We start from the raw sequence: 20,262 nt of genomic DNA on the forward strand, positions 1-20,262 counted from the left end.
ACCCCAGCCTCCTTTTCAAAGGTTTTCCTCCTCCATTCCCCCTCTCCACTGGCCCTGAACCACCCATCTGATCCCTTGCCAAACTGTGGGTTAAGGGGTGTGAGTGGGAGGCCATCCCTGAGCCAGTGGGGCCCTCGGTTCCTCAAAATAGGTCAGAAGTCTGGCACAGACCAGGCTCAGTGGCTGCAAATAGAAACCATCTGCTGGGCCTGTGCTTTGAGCTCCACTGCTCCTCCCTCACTGGGCAGAGGAATATAGAACTCGGAACCCCAGTGGTGAGTGGGTGCTTCTCTGGGCGGGGCCTGCCCACCCCAGACCCTCCCAGTGGGCCTGCCTCTAGAGGAAATGAGCAGCCCCATTTTGTACACCCCCATCCTTTCACCCCTCCTCACCCCTCACCAGTGGGAGTCTTGCAGTGTGGATCGGCCATCACATCACCTTGCTGTGTGATCTTGGACAAATCCCTCTCCCTTTCTGGGCCTTAATCTATGAAACAGACTGGATTTTAGTGGACCCAAGGGTGCTTCTCCCGGCTTTCTGCCCAGGTCGAACCTTACAGGTTGGGATTGGATCCTGCAGATCTCCATGAGGGGATGGGCAAGGTTTGTGATCCTGGAGGGCCAACGGGGCTCTGGGAGGCTTTGAGGGGAAGTGACAAGGTCACTCTTCCTTATTCCTCTCTTCATCCCCTTGCTCATTCGTGCATTTACAAAACACTTATCGATACTGTCTTAAGTCTAATGGTAAGCCCCGGGAAAACGAGGAAGAGTGAGACTCAGTCCCCACCCTCAGTAACATCCAGTGTGATTGGGGAGCAAAGATGTAATGTAGAGCCCCTGGTGTCAGACCTGAGTTCAGATCCAGCTCCTCCACTCACGTGATCTTAGCCAGCCTAGGAGCACCTGCCAGTGGGGATTCTTGTATCTTCTCCTAGGATCGTTATAAGGATTACGGGACGTAATGGACATTAAATGCTTGGCTCATAGCAAGCACTTAAACATTGGCTTCTGTTATTAGTGTGCTGAGCCAGGCAAAGGAGAGGACAAGACAGAGCCTGGGGGCTTCAGGAAAGACTTCCCAGCCCCGGAACCATCTTGAGGGAGGGGGGAGTTCTCCTGAAGAGCTTGAAGCAGCGCAGCCAGCAGCCTTCTCCTCACATGTCCAGTCCTGCTCAGCAGAACAGGAAAGACTGCAGGGATTCGGGGCAGAAGCTTGTTCCTGGAATAGACTTCATGTCTGGCTGGACGTGCGTTGGGTGATGGGCAGCAGACAGCATCCTGGGAGCTGGGAGCTGGATCCTCCCATCTGCAGGCTGTTGAGAAGGTGGCATCCCAACCATGCTCACTCCCACTTTGATCTGCTCTGATAACATAAAAGAGACAGGACAGGGCTGGGAGGGATCCCATTTCATGGCGGAGAAAGGCTTGCACGCAAGAGGCTCTGGGAGTTGGTGGGAGCGCTGGCCTGGAACCCAGGCATTGCACGTTTGCTGGGGGTGGAGAGAAAGTCATTGGGGTGACTCCAGATCATGGCCTTCCTCGGTGCCCCTGCATCCTGGCCGGGAACGACCGGGTGTGGAGGTTCAGTTGGATTAGTCTCTCCCAGGATGTGACTTTTGGGAGCTAATCGATATCCTACTGGCGCTGTCTAATCGAATTTTTGGCAGTGATGAGAATGCTTTGTAATCTGTACTCTGCAGTATGGCAGCCACTAACCACACATGGCTAGTGAGCACCTAAAATGCGCTTGGTCTAACTAAGGAACTGAACTCTTAATTTGATTTCATGTTAATTGATTAGTCACGTGTAGTTAGTAGCTGCCATGGGGGACAGTGCAGCTTTGGCCTTCTCCTAGGTGCAGGGAGGGGCTCGAGCAGATATTCGCAAAAGCTTATGTCCACAAATATGTGCCCTCATGACATGCTCCTTGGAGGGTTCCAATGTGTAGTCAGGTTAGGGAATCACCAGACCAGGGGTCTGAGAGATACGGTCCCAAGGGAAGAGGCAAATATCCCAGTGTGCGCAGCCTCGCGCCATCCATTGCTCTGTCTGCCTGTGGCCTCTTAGCTCTTTTTCTGTCATCTTATTTCCACTGTGGCTTGATTCTGCACCAGCTGTACATTCAGTGATGCCACAGTCATGGTGGGAGTATTTGCAGCAGGGAAACTGTTAAATGCTGCAAACCGGAGCACCCCTCCCTCCCTGGCTGATAACCAGTTACCAGCACACCCTTGCCCTAGACCCACCGGCAGGTACGTTGAGTCTTCACCATATACCAAGCACTGTTTTAGGCATTGCTGATACCGCAGTAAATAGGAGAGACTGAAATCCCTGCCCTCCTGGAGCTGACATTCTAGAAGAGAAGAGCACAACGGGTTACGTAAAAATACGTCATGTGGTTGATAATGACATGTGCCTGAGGAAGGTCTCATGGAGAGGTCACCGCTGAGGAAAGACTTACAGGAAGTGAGAAAAGCTCTACAAGAAGGGGGAACAGCATCCTCATGAGCAGGTGATGTCACAGTCAAAGAGAGCTGAGTCTCCAATGGGTTCGGGGCCTCATCCCAGGTTGGCCTGGCTGGGGCGGAGCCGACGTGCGAATGTAGGTCACCTGGCAGCAGAGCCCTCCCTGCTGAGCACTGCCATGCTGCTGAGCTGTGAACCCCGGCCTCAGGGGGGAACAGGGTCAGTGAATCAGCCTCCCCCCGGCCTCTGCCTCTGCTGACATTGGGTGTGCCATGGGGAGTAGAGGATTCAGGGGCAAACCCTGTGGAACTCCCTGGAGGGCCGGACCCAGCGGATGCAGCAGTCAGACAGCGTGTCAGAGACAACGCGTACGGCCCAGCTTGCCATACTGGTGATTGCTTGCATGGCCACAGAATCTTCTCAGGGATCCTGAAAGCCAACGAGAACCCGGTGTCTTGGGCTAGACCACAAAATGGCAGAGCTGGGCAGTGGGCCATTAGGCGTACACACGTCTTATGGCAGAAGGAGGGATTGCTTGATGGCCTGTGGTAGTTGAGAGGTTGAACCACCTGGAATGCAGGTTTCTGGCATCTTCCTCATATCAGAGGTTCTCAAACTGGGTTCCACAATGTTGTCGCAGACCGTTGCACAAATGTGCTCCCAGCTGCCTTCTCGACTTGAATACAAGCATCTCCAACTTGGCCTGTTGATACTTTGGAGGTCTGAATAGTGCTCTGTGTGAGAAAGGGGACTCCCACTAAAGGGAAGAGACCATTGCCCTTCATTTCACAGAGAAAGAAACAGAGGGTAGGGTCGGTCAGTATCACCGCCAGGCCTAGTGCGCCTCTCAGGATGCCAAGCAGCAGTCACTTCTGCTCCCTCCCGTTTGGGGGCATGCGCTGTGTCCCTCCCATGTGTCCAGCCCCCCTGGGTTCAGGAAAGCAGAGCTGGTTCCAAGAAGGAGGAGGACCAGGTGACCGGCAGTCCCTCAGAGACCCCGAATGTTGTGGTCAAACGAGATGAGGATACTGATAATAGGTCCGCCCTTCATTTCAGTGGCACGCCGTTCGCAGAGCACGTCTCCCCTATGTTCTCAGGTCCCGTCCTCAGAGATTCAGGACCGAGGTGCGGTTGATGCTCCATGTTTGCACCAAGGAGGACCCTGAGCCCGAAAAAGGAAGGTGGCTTGACCCCCGTCACAGAGCCAGCGATTCCAACAAGACGGAAAAGGTCAGCCCGTGGACAGAAAGGGGCTCTCCCACGGATCCTGGTTGGCTGTCCAGCCGCCGCCAGCGTGGGTCCCAGGGGCCTCCTGGCTCACAGCTCTCCCCCGAGGACATAGCCACGAGCTCCCCCCTCACCTGAGTCAGAGTCAAGGCAAAAAAAAAAAAACAAAAAAACTGCCCTCATACATTTTTTGTGTTCCAGTTAAAGGACTGAATTTTAGTCATCATCATCTAGAAAATGCACCCGCTGGCCACAATAAATCATTTTTAGGATCGGAGGACAGGATACAATTTGCTTCCATGTGGAGTGTACATAGTGATTATCTCAGAGGAGAAAAAAGGCTGCCTCCATTTCTTAAGAGGCTATAAGGGCCATTCAGCTGCGAAATGAATGCTTCTTCCTTCCGGGCCCTCCCCCTCTCGGAGGGAGACCAGGATGGCGCGGGGCCCAGGGAGAGGCCGCCAGGGAGCAGGCCCAGCAGCTGCGCACATCTGGAGGCCAGAGCCTCACCCTCCCTCCTCCTGACCCTCAGCCCAGCCCAGCACCCCCCGCCCCCCGCCACCTCCTCCTGGCAGATCCTAGCCTGCCCAAGCAAACACTTAATTGAGGTTAGAGCTTCTCCTTGACAAGAGAAGAGGAGAGAGTGGAACTAGCGTTTGGCAAGCACCCACCCTGTGCCAGATACCTTGCCAGGCAGGTACTTCGTACTTGGTCGCTTCATTGCATCCAGTGAGCTGGGTGACATTCTTTGCATTTTATGGATAGATAAATTAATGCTCCGAGAGGTTGAGTAACTAGTCTAAAGTCACACAGTTAACAAATAACAGGATGGTAACCCTTGGATTCTAACTCCCTAACTCTGCCTACTGTATAGTTCCTTTGCAGTTTTGTGTAGTGCCCTGTGTTAGATGGAGCAAGTGTGAAGGGATATAAGTTTAGGGAGAGGCCAAAGGAAGAGAAGATGTGTGTTCTACTGGAAAGAACAGTAGACTCAGAGTCAAAAGTTCTTGGCTGGTCTTGGCTCGCCCATGTTCGTGGCTTGTGACTTGGGGCTAATTCCCTTAACACCTCTGAGCCTCAGATTAGTCACATAAATACTATGTCTTTTCAGTGAGGTTACAGTATCTGCCCAGCTCTGTGCATTGGTCAGCTGGGGCGGAGGGAGGGGAACAAGGTGGTGTCCAGACTGGGTTATGGCTATGACACGGGTGGGCTTCTTGGGGCGGTTCTGCGGGCACTGGTCCCCTTGCTGACACTGTCCGCAGCAGGGATGCACTGAGCCCTAGCCTGAGAGCTGTGCTGAATTCAAAGGCCTTGGGCTCCCAGTGACAAGGAGCCCAGAGGACATGAGGCCACATGACTACAAGGAAGGGTGTGGACCCAGAAGCACTAGTGGGGGAGGGTAAGGACCAGGCCTGGCGTGGGTGCAGTGGTGTGGGGGCCGAAGGGGCCGGATGGTCAGGTAACTCATAAGCTAGGAACAGGAGCAGGGAAACACAACCTAAAGCTTAGAATAAGTTGCACTCATCAGCTCTCGGATTCCCTAGGGGAGATGCAGGTGCCACGAGAGCAGTTGACTTCAGGGTCACAGCAGCCCAGCCGGCATGGCATCGCACTCCCCGTTTTACAGAAAAAGGAGCGTCCTGGCCACGGTGACAGGACTAGGACCCTGCTGGACACTCTGACCCCAGCACCCCTTTCTATTACAACACAATGCCTTTCATGGAGGAGCTCTGTGATCTCATCTGGGGGCCGGAAGACCAGCTAGTCTCATCCATTATCCCACACCATCCTGATCAGAGGCCACCCACCAGAGCCTTGAACCCCTCCAGGGATGGGAAGCTCATTACCTCTCAAGGCAGCTTCCTTTCCCACCTCAGGCAGCATTAACGATTAAGAAAGTCCTCCCTTTCAGAGAGCTCAAATGTGCCTCAATCTGTGCGGATTGCTCCTGAAAGGCTCAGAGAGAGCATGTGTGTCCTGCCCTCATTAGAATTAGCTGGAGGAATCCAAGGATCGAGGCTATGCTCAGGGGGCAAGGGGTAAAAGGCAAAGGGCCAGATTCTAGGTCATCTCTTGGCTGTCACACTGACTTCCCTTTGAGGTCTGGGCAGCTCCTCCATCCCAGCCTCTGGCAGAAGAGGGAGGAGTGTTTTCATGCAGGCAGCTGACCTCAGAGTGAAGTCATGCCCTCAGGACTGCGGGTGGAAGGTCAGCCCTCTGGGGCCTGCCTTGGTCCGCAGTGTGTGTCGGTGCCCCCATCTGGCCTCCCAGGCCTTCCAGCCTCCTGTCCACTGCCCTCCAGAACGAACCCTCAGCACACCCAGCCAGTCCCTCACTGCCACCGGTCGGACCAGGTCCCCGTCCCTCATTCCCTCTGCCTTCTCTCCATCCTTGCCCCACCAGAGCCAAGCGATGAAGAACAGGGCCGTCTTTAACCTGAATCGAATCAAAGCTTTATACCTGATTCCGCAAGTTTACAGGGAATCCAGGAATGACTTTGAAGCTGTCACAAAGCAACATGAGACAGATCGCTGGAATGTTTTATAACACAGCCGACTTGGTGTCTTCAAAAAGTCAATACCACTAAAAAAAAAAAAAGGAAAGAAAGAAAACAAAAAAAGATGATGGGAATGCTTTAGATGAAAAGGAGGCAAAAGAGAGATCACCACTAAGTGACACACATGGGAGCAATGTGGCTCCCCAGCCTGGTTGCTCACAATATGGAATAGTTGTAAAAGGCATTTTGGAGCATTTTGAGTAGGGGCTGGGTCTTGGAGGGTATTGTGGAATTGTTAATTTTCTTAGACGGGATAATGGTAATGTGCTCATGTAGGAAATTGCCCTCATTTGTAGGAAATGCATGCAGACATAACAAGGGGACAAGAGTCATGTTTGCAATCTCCTTTCAACTGATTCCACAAAAGAAAAAAAAAAGGCAGACACGTGCAAGCACGCACGCGCACGCACAGAGAGAAAAAGAAACATGGCAAAATGTTCATGATAATTAACTAAGTGATGGGTGGTTATTGAACCATTCTCCCAACAACATGTATTGAAATCTTTCATAATAAAAGCTTTGAGGGACACCTGGGTGTCTCAGTGGTTGAGCATCTACTTTCAGCTCAGGTCGTGATCCCGAGGTCCTGGGATCGAGTCCTGCATCAGGTTCCCTGCAGGGAGCCTGCTTCTCCCTCTGCCTACGTCTCTGCCTCTCTCTCTGTCTCTCATGAATAAATCTTTTTAAAAAATAAATAAAATCTTTTTAAAAAATAAAAGGTTTGAGAAAACGTGATCTGGACTGTAGAGTCAGAAAGAGCTGGTTCAAGTCGCCCCTGTGCTCGCTAACCCATGTGCTAACCCTAACCCTGTGCTCACTAACCCATTGGGCTGGGTCTGTCTCCCACGCTGTACGAGGAGAGCCGTAGTTCACCCACTGGGATCGTGCACAGCCCCGTGCTCTCTCTGCGCCTGGCACAGGTGGATGGTCCCCACCCCATGAGGCCCGCCCTGATCCCCCTCTTCCCTGACCTCCCCTTCCCATAGCACTTGCATTCCACAGTCTGTTTGCTGTTTGCCACTGAGCGACTATCCGATTACTATGAACTTGTCAGGTACAGGATTTCATCTCCTCCACACTTGAAAGCAGGATCTTTGTAGGTACTTTCCTGGATACCTCTCAATAGCCTGGACCCACGGGAGCAGCAGTGGTATCTTGAATGGGACTTGCACCCACGTTATCTCATCTTGATCCTAAAAACAACCACATAAAATCGGAAATTAGGGATCTTATTTTAGAAATGGAACACCTGACGCTCAGAGAGGCAGAGTGTCTTTTCCAAGGTTAGCAGGAGTCGGAATGGGGAGTAGAAACCCAGGACCACAGGCTCCTGGTCCAGGACTCTGCCGTGCACTTGCTGTGGCTTCAGATGGGGTGAGGCTGCAGGCCCAGTGATGAGGACCACGATTGCCAAAGGTGCTCCCAAAGGCCTAGCTGAGCGATCCAGCCCCAGCCTACCGGCCAGTGGGGAAAACCAACCTGGGGCTTCCAAAGCCCTTGGAAAGACGCTCTCCACTTTCCCCAGGAAGCAGGCTTACATCATTCTAGGGTCCGCTGGGGCCCAAACCGAGGAGGCAGGCTCATTGGAAGAACAGGCCTGTCCCATGCCTGAGAGCTGGGCTCGGGCGCCCCAGGATGCACATCCAGTTCAGAAATGCTAGCTGGGCTGGGAGAGGCACCCATGGGATATGTTCAAGAAGAATACAGGTGGGCCCACTAGGAGCCTTGACCACAAATGCCTCTTTGTCCACATGCACCCTGAGGAGGGGGGGCAGTGGGGAGATGGGGAGAGGGAAGGAAAGGCAGAGAGTGGGGCAGAGCAGAAAGGGGGAGGGGGACTATGGGGGAAAGAGTGGAGGAGAGATGGAGGAGGAAGAGGTGAAGTCAGATGGGAAAATAATCCCAGGTATAGCCAGCACCTGTGGGCTCCACCCAGGGAGGGTTCCGGGGAGCCTGTCTGGTCAGCTGACCTGTATGTCACCAGAGCTGTGGAACTAGGCATTTCTCAGAAGGCCCATGCGGATCCCCCTGGCCATGGCAGACATAGGCTGGGGGCCCCGAGGACCTGGGGTGGAGGTTGGGGGGCCGCACAGAGCCCTTCTTCCCCTGCCTCGTGTTCTGCTCTGGTAAGTGAGCATCGGGGGGGTGCCACACCTGTGCTGTGCACATCCTGGCATTGATTCCTCTGCACCCCTGGAGGTAGTGAGGCTTATTAGCCTCCCTTACATAAGAGCAGAGGTAGCACAGAGAGGTTAAGTGGTTTGCCCAAGTCACGCAGCGAGGCAGCCCCAAAGGTGGCACCGCCTCTGGAGCTATGTGGCTCCCAGTCTTGTTCTTGTCCCCCTTCCCTGCACAGCCACTCATGAAACCCTCCGGTGAAGTCTACACTGGGCAAAAATGTAATGCTGGGGCCTTATCAACAGGCCGGGCTCAGCCCACCCCAGATGCCAGGCCGTGGGCTGTGCTTGGAATGGGAAGAGAATTTGTCGTCCTGCTTGCCAGCTGTGGGCTAGAAAGTGGCTCCCTGAGCCTTGTGTTCTGTGTCCAGCTGTCTCTCCACCAGGGGTAGGGGAGGTCTCTTAGGGGAGGGGCTCAGCCTGTTAGGGGCTAGGTGCCCAGCAGGTGTCCCCAGAGCATCCAGGACACATGTGGGCTGCCCAGGAAGAGCAGAGACCAGTCTTCAGTGAGGCTCAAAGGCCCTGGGGTCACCACTTGCCATCACGGAGCTGAGACTAACTTCCTGGGAAGAGAGAGCCGGTGACACAGTAGAGACTAGTCGCCGAGGGAGAGGTGCTGGCTGTCCAGGGGCTCCGAGGAGTCTGGGGCTATGGAGTCCCACGTTGAGTCCGGCCCTCAAAGGCTCAGGCTGGCCTGGGCAGGGAAGAGGCGTGAAGGTGTTCCAGCCCGGGAATGCAGCAGCAAGGAACAGGAGATGGAATTTCTTTCCTTCTCTTTCATGGGAACTGTGGAATCTAGAATGTTCTACCTGGAAAGGACAGAGCAACTTCTAGCATTCCCATATCAGACTGAATTTTTGCCAGGTCTATGCTATATTTTTCATACTGTATTTTTTTTAATCGATTCATTATTTTTTAACTTAGCCTTATTAGCAGTAGTATCTGTGAAATTGTGGATTTAGCATGCAAGTTATATTATTTCTAATGCAAATTAAAATAAACATGTAACGACTCAAATTAAACACTTCATCTCTGTACCGTGTAAGGGGATCATCCGTGACCACCTGGGGCCCCACCCTGGGCATCGCTGGTGTAATCCTGATGCAGAGTTGACACCCTGAGAGTGGAGAAGGTGCGGGTGGGGGGCCCCCTGGGGGGCAGGTGGGAAGAGGATTTGCCTGCAGGTGAGAAACCCTCCCTGAGAACCTCCTTACTGGATCTGAACTCCTTCCTTCAATGAGGAGAACTTTGCAGCTGAGCTCCCGGCTTTATTTCAATCCAATGCAAAGTTTTGTTTTCAAATCCCCAGAGTTAATGTCCTGATTCTGTGCTGCCTTTTGTCTTTCCTTCCCGTGGAAATTTCCTGTAGGGAAATAACCCTTGCCTCTTTCTGTCCCGAGATGGGGCAGGAGACAACAGGAGATTTGGCAGGAGCGGGAAGGCATTGATAGCGGCAGAGTTGGGCCAAGAGCATACTCATTTACAGAGGGCTGTCGAGCTCTAGCTGTATGCCAGGCCGTGGTACCTGCGTGGGGCCTGCTGTACTTGGAGGCATGCCTACCAGGAGAACACGGATTTGGGTTCCATCTGTGAGGATGACCATTTGTAGGGCTTCCCCCTAGGGGGCACCATCCTGTAGTGAAGCTGGACTCCATTGTGTGCTGTCCACCTGCTCCGGCCACCCACTCGTGCACATCTGCGTTCTCAGCTGCAGGGCACAGGACACGCATGCAGCAGGGGCCGGCTGGCTGGCTGGTTGGCTGGCTGGTTCACTGGTTGGCTGGTTGGTTGGTTGGTTGGTTGGTTGTTGGCTGGTTGGTTGGTTGGTTGGTTGGTTGTTGGCTGGTTGGTTGGTTGGTTGTTGGCTGGTTGGTTGGTTGGTTGGTTGGTTGGCTGGTTGGTTGGCTGGCTGGCTGGTTGGTTGGTTGGTTGGTTAGAGCTCGTGTTATCAATGGCGGGTTGAGAGGGGGGTGGGCTCTCAAAATTTAGTGCGTTTCTGTCTTACTGAGCATTTCCTGTAGGTGGGTGAAAAGCTGAATTAAAATGCTAGTCTCTGGTCCCATCCCCCAAATCCTGGGTTCAGTAGGTCTGGACTGGGACCCAGGGATCTGTATTTCTCACCAACAATGTGAGAGGCTCAGATGATTTTGATCCAGGTAATTAATCCTCAACCCCACACTGAGAAACCTTGTTCCAAAGGGTATTTCCGGCACAGGAAAGAGTCTCAGATTTCCAGTCAGGGGACCTGTGTTCAGGGCTCTACTTATTAGCTGTGTGACCTTGGAGCAGTCACTTGAACCCTCTGTGCCTAGTGATGATGATGATGATGATGATAGATGGGACTATGAGATTTCTGAAGGTGCATTTGTGGATTAGAAGCTCTAGAGAGAACCAGAGGAGGGGAGGATAATGGATGGTCATTTGTCTCTTTGCACAGGTCCCCCCTCCCTCACCAACAGCAGTGTTCTTTGTCCTTGTAGACACCCAGCTGCCTCTGGAGGTACAGACCTCCATACTGAATTGAGCTCAGTCTTTGATACGCAGAAGGCAGCCCATATGTGTTGTTGGGCGGATGGTCTGCTCTGTCACATGCCATGTCCCTGGGAAGTGAAAGGACCTTACACATTTTCTGGAAGGTGGATGGGAGTGTGTACCAAAGGCAGGAAATGTATGAGTGCCCTCATGCGCATCTATGCTCTTACAGGACTTACTAGGAGAGGAAGTCCTCTAGCCCAGGGCTGGGCACACAGAGGTTGGGCGCTTCCTCCTCTCTCTCCACTTTCTTCCCCCCCAGTGCCCAGCCAAGGCCCTTCCCGAAGCAGTGACCTGCCTGACCCTTGTCTTTCCTGGTCCCTCACAGATGTCCTGGCGCCCACAATACCGCAGCTCCAAGTTCCGGAATGTCTACGGGAAGGTGGCCAACCGGGAGCACTGCTTCGACGGTATCCCCATCACCAAAAATGTGCACGATAACCACTTCTGTGCTGTCAACGCCCGCTTCCTGGCCATCGTCACCGAGAGTGCAGGAGGCGGCTCCTTCCTGGTCATCCCCCTGGAGCAGGTAGGACTTGCACCTCTCTGGCCGGGCAGCTGTCCCGAGCAAGGAGAAGCCTTGGCCGGTCGCTGCTGAGACTGTTGCCCCCATTTCTCTCTGTGCCCCTTGCCTTTTTACTGTGTTCGTCATGTGTCTGGTGGCTATGCCCTCCCCAGGGTTTTCCTGAGAGTCACCAGAACAAATGCAGGCCAGGATCCAGGAGACCTGAGATGCGTTCCCAAAACTTCCCCAAAGATTGCTTCCCTAAAGCGCTTGGATAAGTCACTTCCCTTCATCTGCATGGTTTTCCCGTCAACACTCTGGACTGGAACATCCGATCCCTAGGTGATCTCCGGGATCGGGTCCAGCTCTGCAATTCTGTGTCCTGGATGTCCTTTTGTTTTGTTTTAAAGGTCTTATTTATTGATCTGACAAGGGAGAGAGAGCATATGAGCAAGGGGGGAGGAGGAAGAGGAGAGTGAGAAGCAGACTCCCCGCTGAGCAGGGAGCCCCATGAGGGGCTGGATCCCTGAGCTGACCTGAGCCGAACACAGATGCTTAACCAACTGAGCCACCCAGGCACCCCTGGATGTCCTTTTGGTTTGGAGCTGGAAGGGATGAAGACCCAGCCATAGGCACACGGGGCATCTGCAAAAATGACACACTCATTAAAAAAAAAAAAAATTGCAAGCTCTCCACTGAGAGGCTGGAAATAATTTACCTTCTCTGTCATCCCCACTTCCTAGCTAAAGGTTTTCCCCCTTCTGTGGCTGCCTTTGTGACTCTAACAAATTAAATCTGCAAAGCCTAGATCATGAAATTTTGAAGCTCTGCATTCAGGCAGAGTCCCTGGAGGCCCGTGGGAGGTCACGCGCCTCAGGGAAAGTGCTCGTTGTCAGTCTGGCTTGTTTATGGCTGAGCTCTCCCTTCCCGGCCTGACTCATCTCCACTCCCACCCTCCACCAAACCACTCAGGGGAGGAGGAGGTACGTGCGGAAGGAAGCCTTAGTTTTCGAAATCTATCATCAGTTGGTGGTGGAGGATGGATTTTTCCAGTCTCTCCTACCCACGGTGGGAGAACAGAGATTTGGGAAAGCCTTGGGCCATATCTTCCTTCCCAAGATACTGAAGACAGAGCCTGATGCACAGACAGGTCTGAGGAGCCATGACCTAGGTGGCAGGAGGTCTGGGTTCTAGCTGGCTCTGCTACCTGCCAGCCATGTGATCTCAGGCACGCCCCTTAACCCCACTGTACCTTATCTTCCCATAATGGTAAAATGAGGATGCTGAATCCTCCTCCGTCTCCATGTGCAATGTCGGCATGGAGTGGGATGGTAGACAGAGAAGCTCCTTGTGAACCACGTAGCATGTTAAAGATGTTTGGGTATTTTCCTGGGAAAATCTATTAGCTCTGCTCATGGACTTGGCCTACAGATGCCCATAGCAGCTATAACACATTTGGAAGGATTCTGAAATGTAGCTTGTCTCCCCTCTCAAACCAGAGGGGTTCAGATATCTGTCTACCTTGGGGACCAGCTAAGCTCCAGCCACAGCAGGTCCTCAGCCACGTGGGGGGTGGTTCTTACAGAGGCTCAAGCCCATTGCCGACACCCTGCGATACTTCACTGTGTGGCTTACAAAGGTCAGTAGTCAGTACCTTGTGCTGAAAGACCAATTCATTCTGGGCGTGTTAAAGATCTAAACACCAAAAGAAAAGAGAAGGAAGAGAGAAGAAGAGAGAGAAGAAAAGCTGCAAGTATATTACAGAAAAAGAGAGTGTTTTTAAAATCATGCAACAAGGAAAGGCTTTCTAAACAAGAATCCCAGAACCATAAAGGAAGTGATTAATAGGTTAAAACGAGTTTTTTAAAAGGCAAAGTTTCTATACCACAGTGAGTGAGACATGTAAGGAGACTTAAAGACAAACCCCATAACTGATACAGACAAAAAATCCATGTCCAAAATAGATAAGGATTCCAGAAAAAGAAAAAAAAAAACCAGAAAACAGTAAAGGATATGAATAAGCAGTTCACAGAATATAAAATAAGTCTTTTAGCCTACTAAAATAGGAATAGAAAATCTTTAAAAAAAAAAAAAAAGAAAGAAAGAAAGAAAGAAAAGAGGGTGGGTGCCTGGGTGGCTGTCAGTTAAGCATCTTCCTTCAGCTCAGGTCATGATCCCAGGGTTCTAGGATCAAGCCCCACATTGGGGAGCCTGCTTCTCCCTCTCCTTCTGCTCCTTCCCTCCCTGACCCCCTGTTCGTGATCACACATTCTCTCTCTTTCAAATAAATAAAAATATTTTAATAAAATAAAATAAAATAGAAAAAGATTTAAAAGAGTAGTTATCTTTGGTATTATCCAGGGTGTGAGAGAGCAGGTGCCCAAGTACATTGTTGGTGTGTTTGATGTTTTTACATCAAATTTACAGGTAACTTGACAATAACTGTTAACATACAAATGCACATGTCCACTGGCCTAGCATGTCCACTTCTTAGAATCTATCCAACAGAAATATTCTCAAGTATACCACCCTAAAAAAATGTTTGCAACATTTTCTTAGTACTCCTTTTTTTTTTTTTAGAATTTTAAAATTTCTACAGAGATAAAATTTCTCTCTCAAATGGCTTAAAAGTTTCTAAACTCTTCTTCTCAGTTTCTGTAATGGTACCAAAGAGTTTTATATTGTCGGTAGCACTAGAATATGATCAGATTTTGTAAACACTTCATGGACAACAGGAAAAAAGATACTCTTTTACAGAGCATGAGGCTACATAGAGATAATGTGTATGTGGACACATTCATATATTCAATGAACACCGAGATTTTCAACTTTATTTGTTCCTGTCTTGTGATACATTGTGTTTAATTCGATTGCTAGGGACTGTAGTGATGGCTCACTCTACCAGTTGGTTTCTGTTGTTTTCTCTGAATTCAGTAGGTTTTCACTTTACATAAGTACATGATGGTTCATGCAGCACTTTTATAGTAACGAAAATTAGAAGCAACCTGCAGGTCTATCATAAGGAAATTTGTGAATGAATGAATTAGGGACATCCACATGAAGGGAAGCTAAGCAGTCATCAAAACTAATGATGTAGGGATGCCTGTGTGGCTCAGTGGTTGAGCATCTGCCTTTGGCTCAGATCATGATCCCGGGGTCCGAGGATTGAGTCCTGCATCAAGCTCGCCACAGGTAGCCTGCTTATCCCTCTGCCCATGTCTCTGACTCTCATTGTGTGTCTCTCATGAATAAATAAATAAAATCTTAAAAAAAAAAAACTGACGATGTAGAACAACTAGTTGTTCCCAAGTGCCCAGCTCAGAATCCCTTTACACTTTTTAAAAGTATGGAGGAGGGGAACCCTGGGTGGCGCAGCAGTTTGGTGCCTGCCTTTGGCCCAGGGCGTGATCCTGGAGACCCGGGATCGAATCCCACGTCGGGCTCCCGGTGCATGGAGCCTGCTTCTCCCTCTGCCTGTGTCTCTGCCTCTCTCTCTCTCTCTCTCTCTCTGTGACTATCATAAATAAAATAAAATAAAATAAAATAATTAAAAAAAAATAAAAATAAAAGTATGGAGGACACCAAAGAGCTTCTACTTAGATGGGTCCTATCTATCAATATTTGGTATATTCAAAATGAAAATGAAGGAATTTCAAAAATATCTATCTGTTAATTCATTTAAAATATGAATTTTTTTATTCCTCCCCCCTTGCAGGCGAGCCCACTTCTCCTTCTGCCTGTGTCTCTGTCTCTCTCTGTGTGTCTCTCAAAAATAAATAAATACAATAAAATCTTTTTAAAAAGTAAACAAAAGAAAAAAGAAAAAAAGATAATTCCTATCTGTCCATCTACCTATCTAGAAAAGACTAGGCGGGTATACACCTAAGGTTAAGGTTAGAGGTGCCTGGGTGGCTTAGTCAGTCATCCCACTCTTGAATTTGGCTTAGGTCATGATCTTGGGGTCGTGGGATCCAGCCCCACTTTGGGTGCCGCACTCAGCTTGGGTCCTACTTGAGATTCTCTCTCTCTTTCAAATAAATAAATAATAAATAAAATATTTTTAAAAATAACATTAATGAACCCATTTCTGAACGCCTGGGTGGCTCAGCAGTTAAGTGTCTCCATTTAGCTCAGGGCATGATCCTGGGGTTCCCAGATCGAGTCCCACATCAGGCTTTCTGCATGGAGCCTGTTTCTCCCTCTGCTTGTGTCTCTGCCTCTCTCTCTCTCTCTGTGTCTCTCATGAATAAATAAATAAAATGTTTTTTTTTTAATGAACCCATTTCATGTTCTCCCAAGAAACATATTTTTATGAAAAATAACTATTTTCCAAAATACAAAGAATTAATGAGAAAGGCATTGTTTTGCCCCTTTGTAAATCTCTTTAAGTTAGTCTAGCTTAATAGAAGTTTTGTGTGTTACGTATGTATATATTAGAAGATTTGTGTGTTTACTTTTGCATTCAGCCTATCCTAAATACCGTGCACACAGCCTCTGGAAACTCCACTGTACGCTCCTCAGAGAATGGCAGTGAAAAGGCAAATAATGTCCTCATATTATTTTTAAAATTGCTTCAACCCAACAGAATCCCTGAAAATCTTGGGAATCCCTAGGGATCCCCCAAACACACTTTAAGAACCACTGATGCAAGAGAGTATTTCATGAGAGAAAATTTTATGATGTATTGTTAAGTGAAACAAAAAGGCAAGATATCATTAATCCCATTAGAAAACTTGTATCTGGGACGCCTGGGTGGCTCAGTCGGTTAAGCATCAGGACTCTTGGTTTCCGCTCAGTTCATGATCTCCGGGTCATGAGGTGGTGCCCAGAGTCTGGCTCCACACTCAGCCTGGAGTCCACTTAAGATTCTTTTCCTCTGCCCTTCCCCTGCTCGCGTGTGCACATGCTCTCTCACTCTTTCTCTCTCTCTCAAATAAATAAATAAATCTCTTAATAAGAAAAAAAGAGGGGCACCTGGGTGGTTCAAAGGTTGAGCGTCTTGCCTTTGGCTCAGATGGTGATCCCGGGATCCTGGGATCGAGTCCCACTTCGGGCTCCCCCGCAGGGAGCCCACTTCTCCTTCTGCCTGTGTCTCTGCCTCTCTCTGTGTCTCTCAAAAATAAATAAATAAAATAAAATCTTTTAAAAAAGGAAAAAAAAAAGCTAATTTCTATCTGTCCATCTACCTATCTGGAAAAGACTAGATGAGTATACACCTAAGGTTAATAGCGGTCATCTCTGAGTACTGGGATCATGAAGGTTCTTTCACTTTCTTCTTTTTCCATAGCTATAGCTTCTAAATTTTTTAGGCGAACATTTAGTGTTTTGTGTCTAAGAAAAAAAATAAATAAATAAAAGCGCTCTGTTGGCATAAAGAAGGAGCGAGCCCCTGAGGTTTGAGAGGCTGTAGAGAGGAGCTCAGTCCAGCCCTCCATTATGTTGGTTGCAAATGTTTTCTCCCAGAGTTAAACATGCTTAAGAGCTTGCTGGAGAAAAGGGTAACAAGGCAGAGGTACCTACAGTGAGGATGAGGGTGGCAGTGTGATGGGTGAGTGAGGCGACCGTGATCTGGGGGGTTCACTTAGTTGAGGCAGGACCCAGTATCTGAGACCATGTGGACCAAGGTTCTACACCCAAAAAGTGGCTCCTTCGGAACCAGGCCAGATGCCTGCCACCCATCCTGCTGTGTGGGCCGAGGCTGTCAGTGTCCTGCCCGCTGTGACCCCGCTGAGCCCACAGGCATGGCCCGGCTGGCCTGGGGACAGGGCTTACCAGCTCTAACAGGAAAGCCAAATTCAGAACCCTCTCATTATCTGTCAGCAGAAGAGATGAGCTGTTCCATATTGGCCAATTTCTAGAAAGAAGGTTATAGCACCTAAAAAAGCACCAGGTTCTCTTCTCTGTTTGATAGAAATCTCTCTAAATACAGTTTCCTGTGTTTTCCAGTACAAACACCGAGAGGAGTTTGGCCCTTTCTTAGTGGATTCTAATCATTGCTTTGAGCGTTAATTATGAGCTGTGGACTCATGGGGACACACTTTTGTCCCTACACCAAATGGCTCCAGGCTATTCCCCGCCCCCGCCACCCTCCCTCTCCAGCAACTGGAAGGCCACAGAACATGTCTGCTTTTGTAGTTCTTTTCTTTTAAGATTTTATTTATTTACTCATAAGACACACACACACAGAGGCAGAGACACAGGCAGAGGGAGAAGCAGGCTCCCTGCGGGGAGCCTAAGGGGGGACTCGATCCCAGGACCCCTGGATCATGACCTGAACCAAAGGCAGATGCTCAACCACTGAGCCACCCAGGCGTCCCTGTAGTTCTTTCCTGAACTTTTTCCATCTACTATCAGGTGTCCTCATTCCTTTCTTGCTTCTCTGAGAGGTTCGGGGCCGCATGAGAATAGCGCTCCCTGGGACCCCCCCAGACGCGTACCCCAAAGACCAAGCCTTCTGAGGGAGGCTCCAGCTGTCCCTTTGTTCATGTTCCTTCAAAGCTGGCTTGCCTGAGATTTCAATATCTGCTATGGAAAAGTTGTCCCTTAGGTAGGAGGCATGTCCCCAACAACTGCAAACGACAGCAGTGGGGTCCAACAAAATCTGAAACGCCGTCCTCTTGGGTGGTGGGTGGAGCCATCCGCATTTTACAGTTGGGGAAACTGAGGCTGGTCAGCGCCGGAGCTGGCCCCAAAGCCAGCTTACTTCTTCCTGAACCCACGGCTGTCTGCACTGCTCACGACTCCGGTGAGCAGATACGTTGCGGCTGGCTGGCAGATCTTGAAGACGTGCATTTGTCTTCCCTGGGGCTCTTGTTCGGCTGCCGCTGTGAAGGCCAGAGCCTGTTTTTTCCTAGTTAACATTCAGCCGCCAGCTCTCTCCTCTCTGGAGTGGAATGTTAAGCTGCAGATGGGGGAGCAATCAGCACCCTGATTGCCTGGCACAGCTGGAGGGGCCTTATGAATATTCCAGAGACCAGGCATGGTGCCCAGCGGCCTGATTAACCACTTGGGCCTCCCCAGGTGCACCGCCCCTTCCCTGTTGCACCCCACCCCGGCTGCCTGCCGCCTCCAGATCCGGGCTGCAGGGAGGCCGAGGCTGGAGGCAGAGGGTCTCGCACGCTGACAGCTCCGTGGTAGCGCCCCCAGCATCTGCTAGAAGAGGCATGGAACCTGGCCTGGGCATCAGGAGTCCGGGTTGTCCCCGTAACCTGCTGGTGCTCCGTGCTGGCCGCACACTAGGATCACCTGGGCAGATGTTGAGAGTCTAACCCACCTGCTGCTTCTGAATCTCCCTTCAAGTCCCATGATGAAACTATAGTTACTCTCCCCATTTTACAGATAGTCATTCTCCCCATTTTAGAGATGAGGAAACAGAGGCTCGGAGAAGGCAAATTGACTCCTTCAAGGTTTCGCAGCCCCCAAGTTGCAGAGTTTAAACACAGAGCTCTCCCAGCAGCAGGGCCTGCCCACCTTAGAAGGGTGGCGTAGGCAGAGGCACGTCTAGAGATGTGCCTTGTACTGTTACTACTGTTGTTTGAAGGTCTCCAAGGACTTCCTTGGACATGAATTCAACCAGTACGTTGTGAGCTCTTCTGCTTTGCCAACACCATGTGTCCGTCCCTGCTGGAAGCCAGGAGAGCAGGTATTCCCTAGACTCTGTGGCAGGCTTTGTCTCTGAAGGCCTGAAGCAGCAGTTTCAGTCGGCAGGAAGGGATGGAGAGAGGTGTCCCTGGAGCAGGAAGCCAGACAAGAAGGTGTCCTTCCTGCAGTCAGCGGGCATGGACTGAGCACCCAGCCTGCTACCGGGCCCTGGGGACCCGGGTCCCCGAGAGGCTCATCTGTGGGTGGGCCAGGCAGGGGGGAAGTTCCCTGGGAGGGTCCTGCCCATGGACGCCTTGCACATTGAACCAGCCCTGCAGTGTGTCAGGAAGCTTTTGAACGTGCCTATCTTAACTGCCGCCTGTCAGCTGTTCAGAACGACGGGGCAGTCTTACGTTCTCTGGAAACTGGGAGCCCGGTTAATTTGTGTTCAGATTCAGCTGCATATAGTGCAAATAACTTGATTCTGGGATTGGGATGCTAGGCTTGGTCTCCAGGTGGGGGGTCATTTCAACCCCCTGGTGCAAGCCCTGTGGCCTCCCCCACCACTCCCCATGCCTGTTAGGACTCGGTGACCTGGTGATGGGACACGTCCCCCTTGGACTTGGCTCTGGGGTGCTGTGTTCTCCTCCTCCAACCCCATCAGTGTGCCCTCTCTTGCTTTTGGTCCTGTCTTCGGTGTTCAAGGATAGGAAGTCTAACCGGGGCTGGGCACTTGCTCCCCGTCTCCCCAGCCCTGCAAGGGTGGGTGGTAGAGGCCAGCTTGAGCCAGAATGGGAGCTGCCCAAGGTATCTCAGTGAGGAGGGCAGAGCCCAGGAGGAAGAGAGCAGCATGGGACGGGAGCCAAGCGATCAGGCTCTAGAAGCAGACAGACCTTGCTTGAATCTCTGCCTTGCCACTTAGTTGCTGTGCGACCTCAGGTGAGACGCTTAACCGTCCTGTGCCTTAGTTTTCCCTTCTACAAAGTGATGGGGTTGGGCCACACACTCTCTCCTGTTCTCTTTCCCTCTAACACCGTTTTGTTCAAATATGTCCTTACCAGTGTGCTGGTGACCATGCAGAACAAGGCTCCTTCTCAGCCCCTGACGCCCAACTCCAATGAGGCCAGTTCCATGAAGCTTTCCCCATCCCAATACCCACCCAGAGGTAGTCTGCGACTGTCGCTGTTAGGGTACTTCCTAAATGCTTCATTATGT

At 50.8% G+C, this 20,262-nt stretch overlaps 1 protein-coding gene and 1 long non-coding RNA gene across 5 annotated transcripts in view; one reads left to right on the forward strand and one right to left on the reverse strand.

The window, feature by feature from the left end:
* The window catches only part of CORO2B (coronin 2B), a 133,472-nt gene that overhangs the window by 56,097 nt on the left and 57,113 nt on the right, over window positions 1–20,262 (forward strand). For all 4 annotated transcript variants that reach the window (XM_038580819.1, XM_038580820.1, XM_038580822.1 and 1 more), the window contains exon 2: window positions 11,290–11,490. In XM_038580819.1, the coding sequence (XP_038436747.1) occupies window positions 11,290–11,490 (201 nt within the window). The remainder of the gene's footprint in view (window positions 1–11,289; window positions 11,491–20,262) is intronic.
* Window positions 346–5,359, reverse strand: LOC106558058. The gene is made up of 3 exons (XR_005381813.1): window positions 4,378–5,359; window positions 2,246–2,352; window positions 346–1,362 (listed from the first exon to the last, which is right to left on the reverse strand). It is a non-coding gene; the product is annotated as an uncharacterized LOC106558058 (long non-coding RNA).

The sequence above is a fragment of the Canis lupus genome, chromosome 30, assembly GCF_011100685.1.
Source record: "Canis lupus familiaris isolate Mischka breed German Shepherd chromosome 30, alternate assembly UU_Cfam_GSD_1.0, whole genome shotgun sequence".
NCBI lineage: Eukaryota > Metazoa > Chordata > Mammalia > Carnivora > Canidae > Canis > Canis lupus.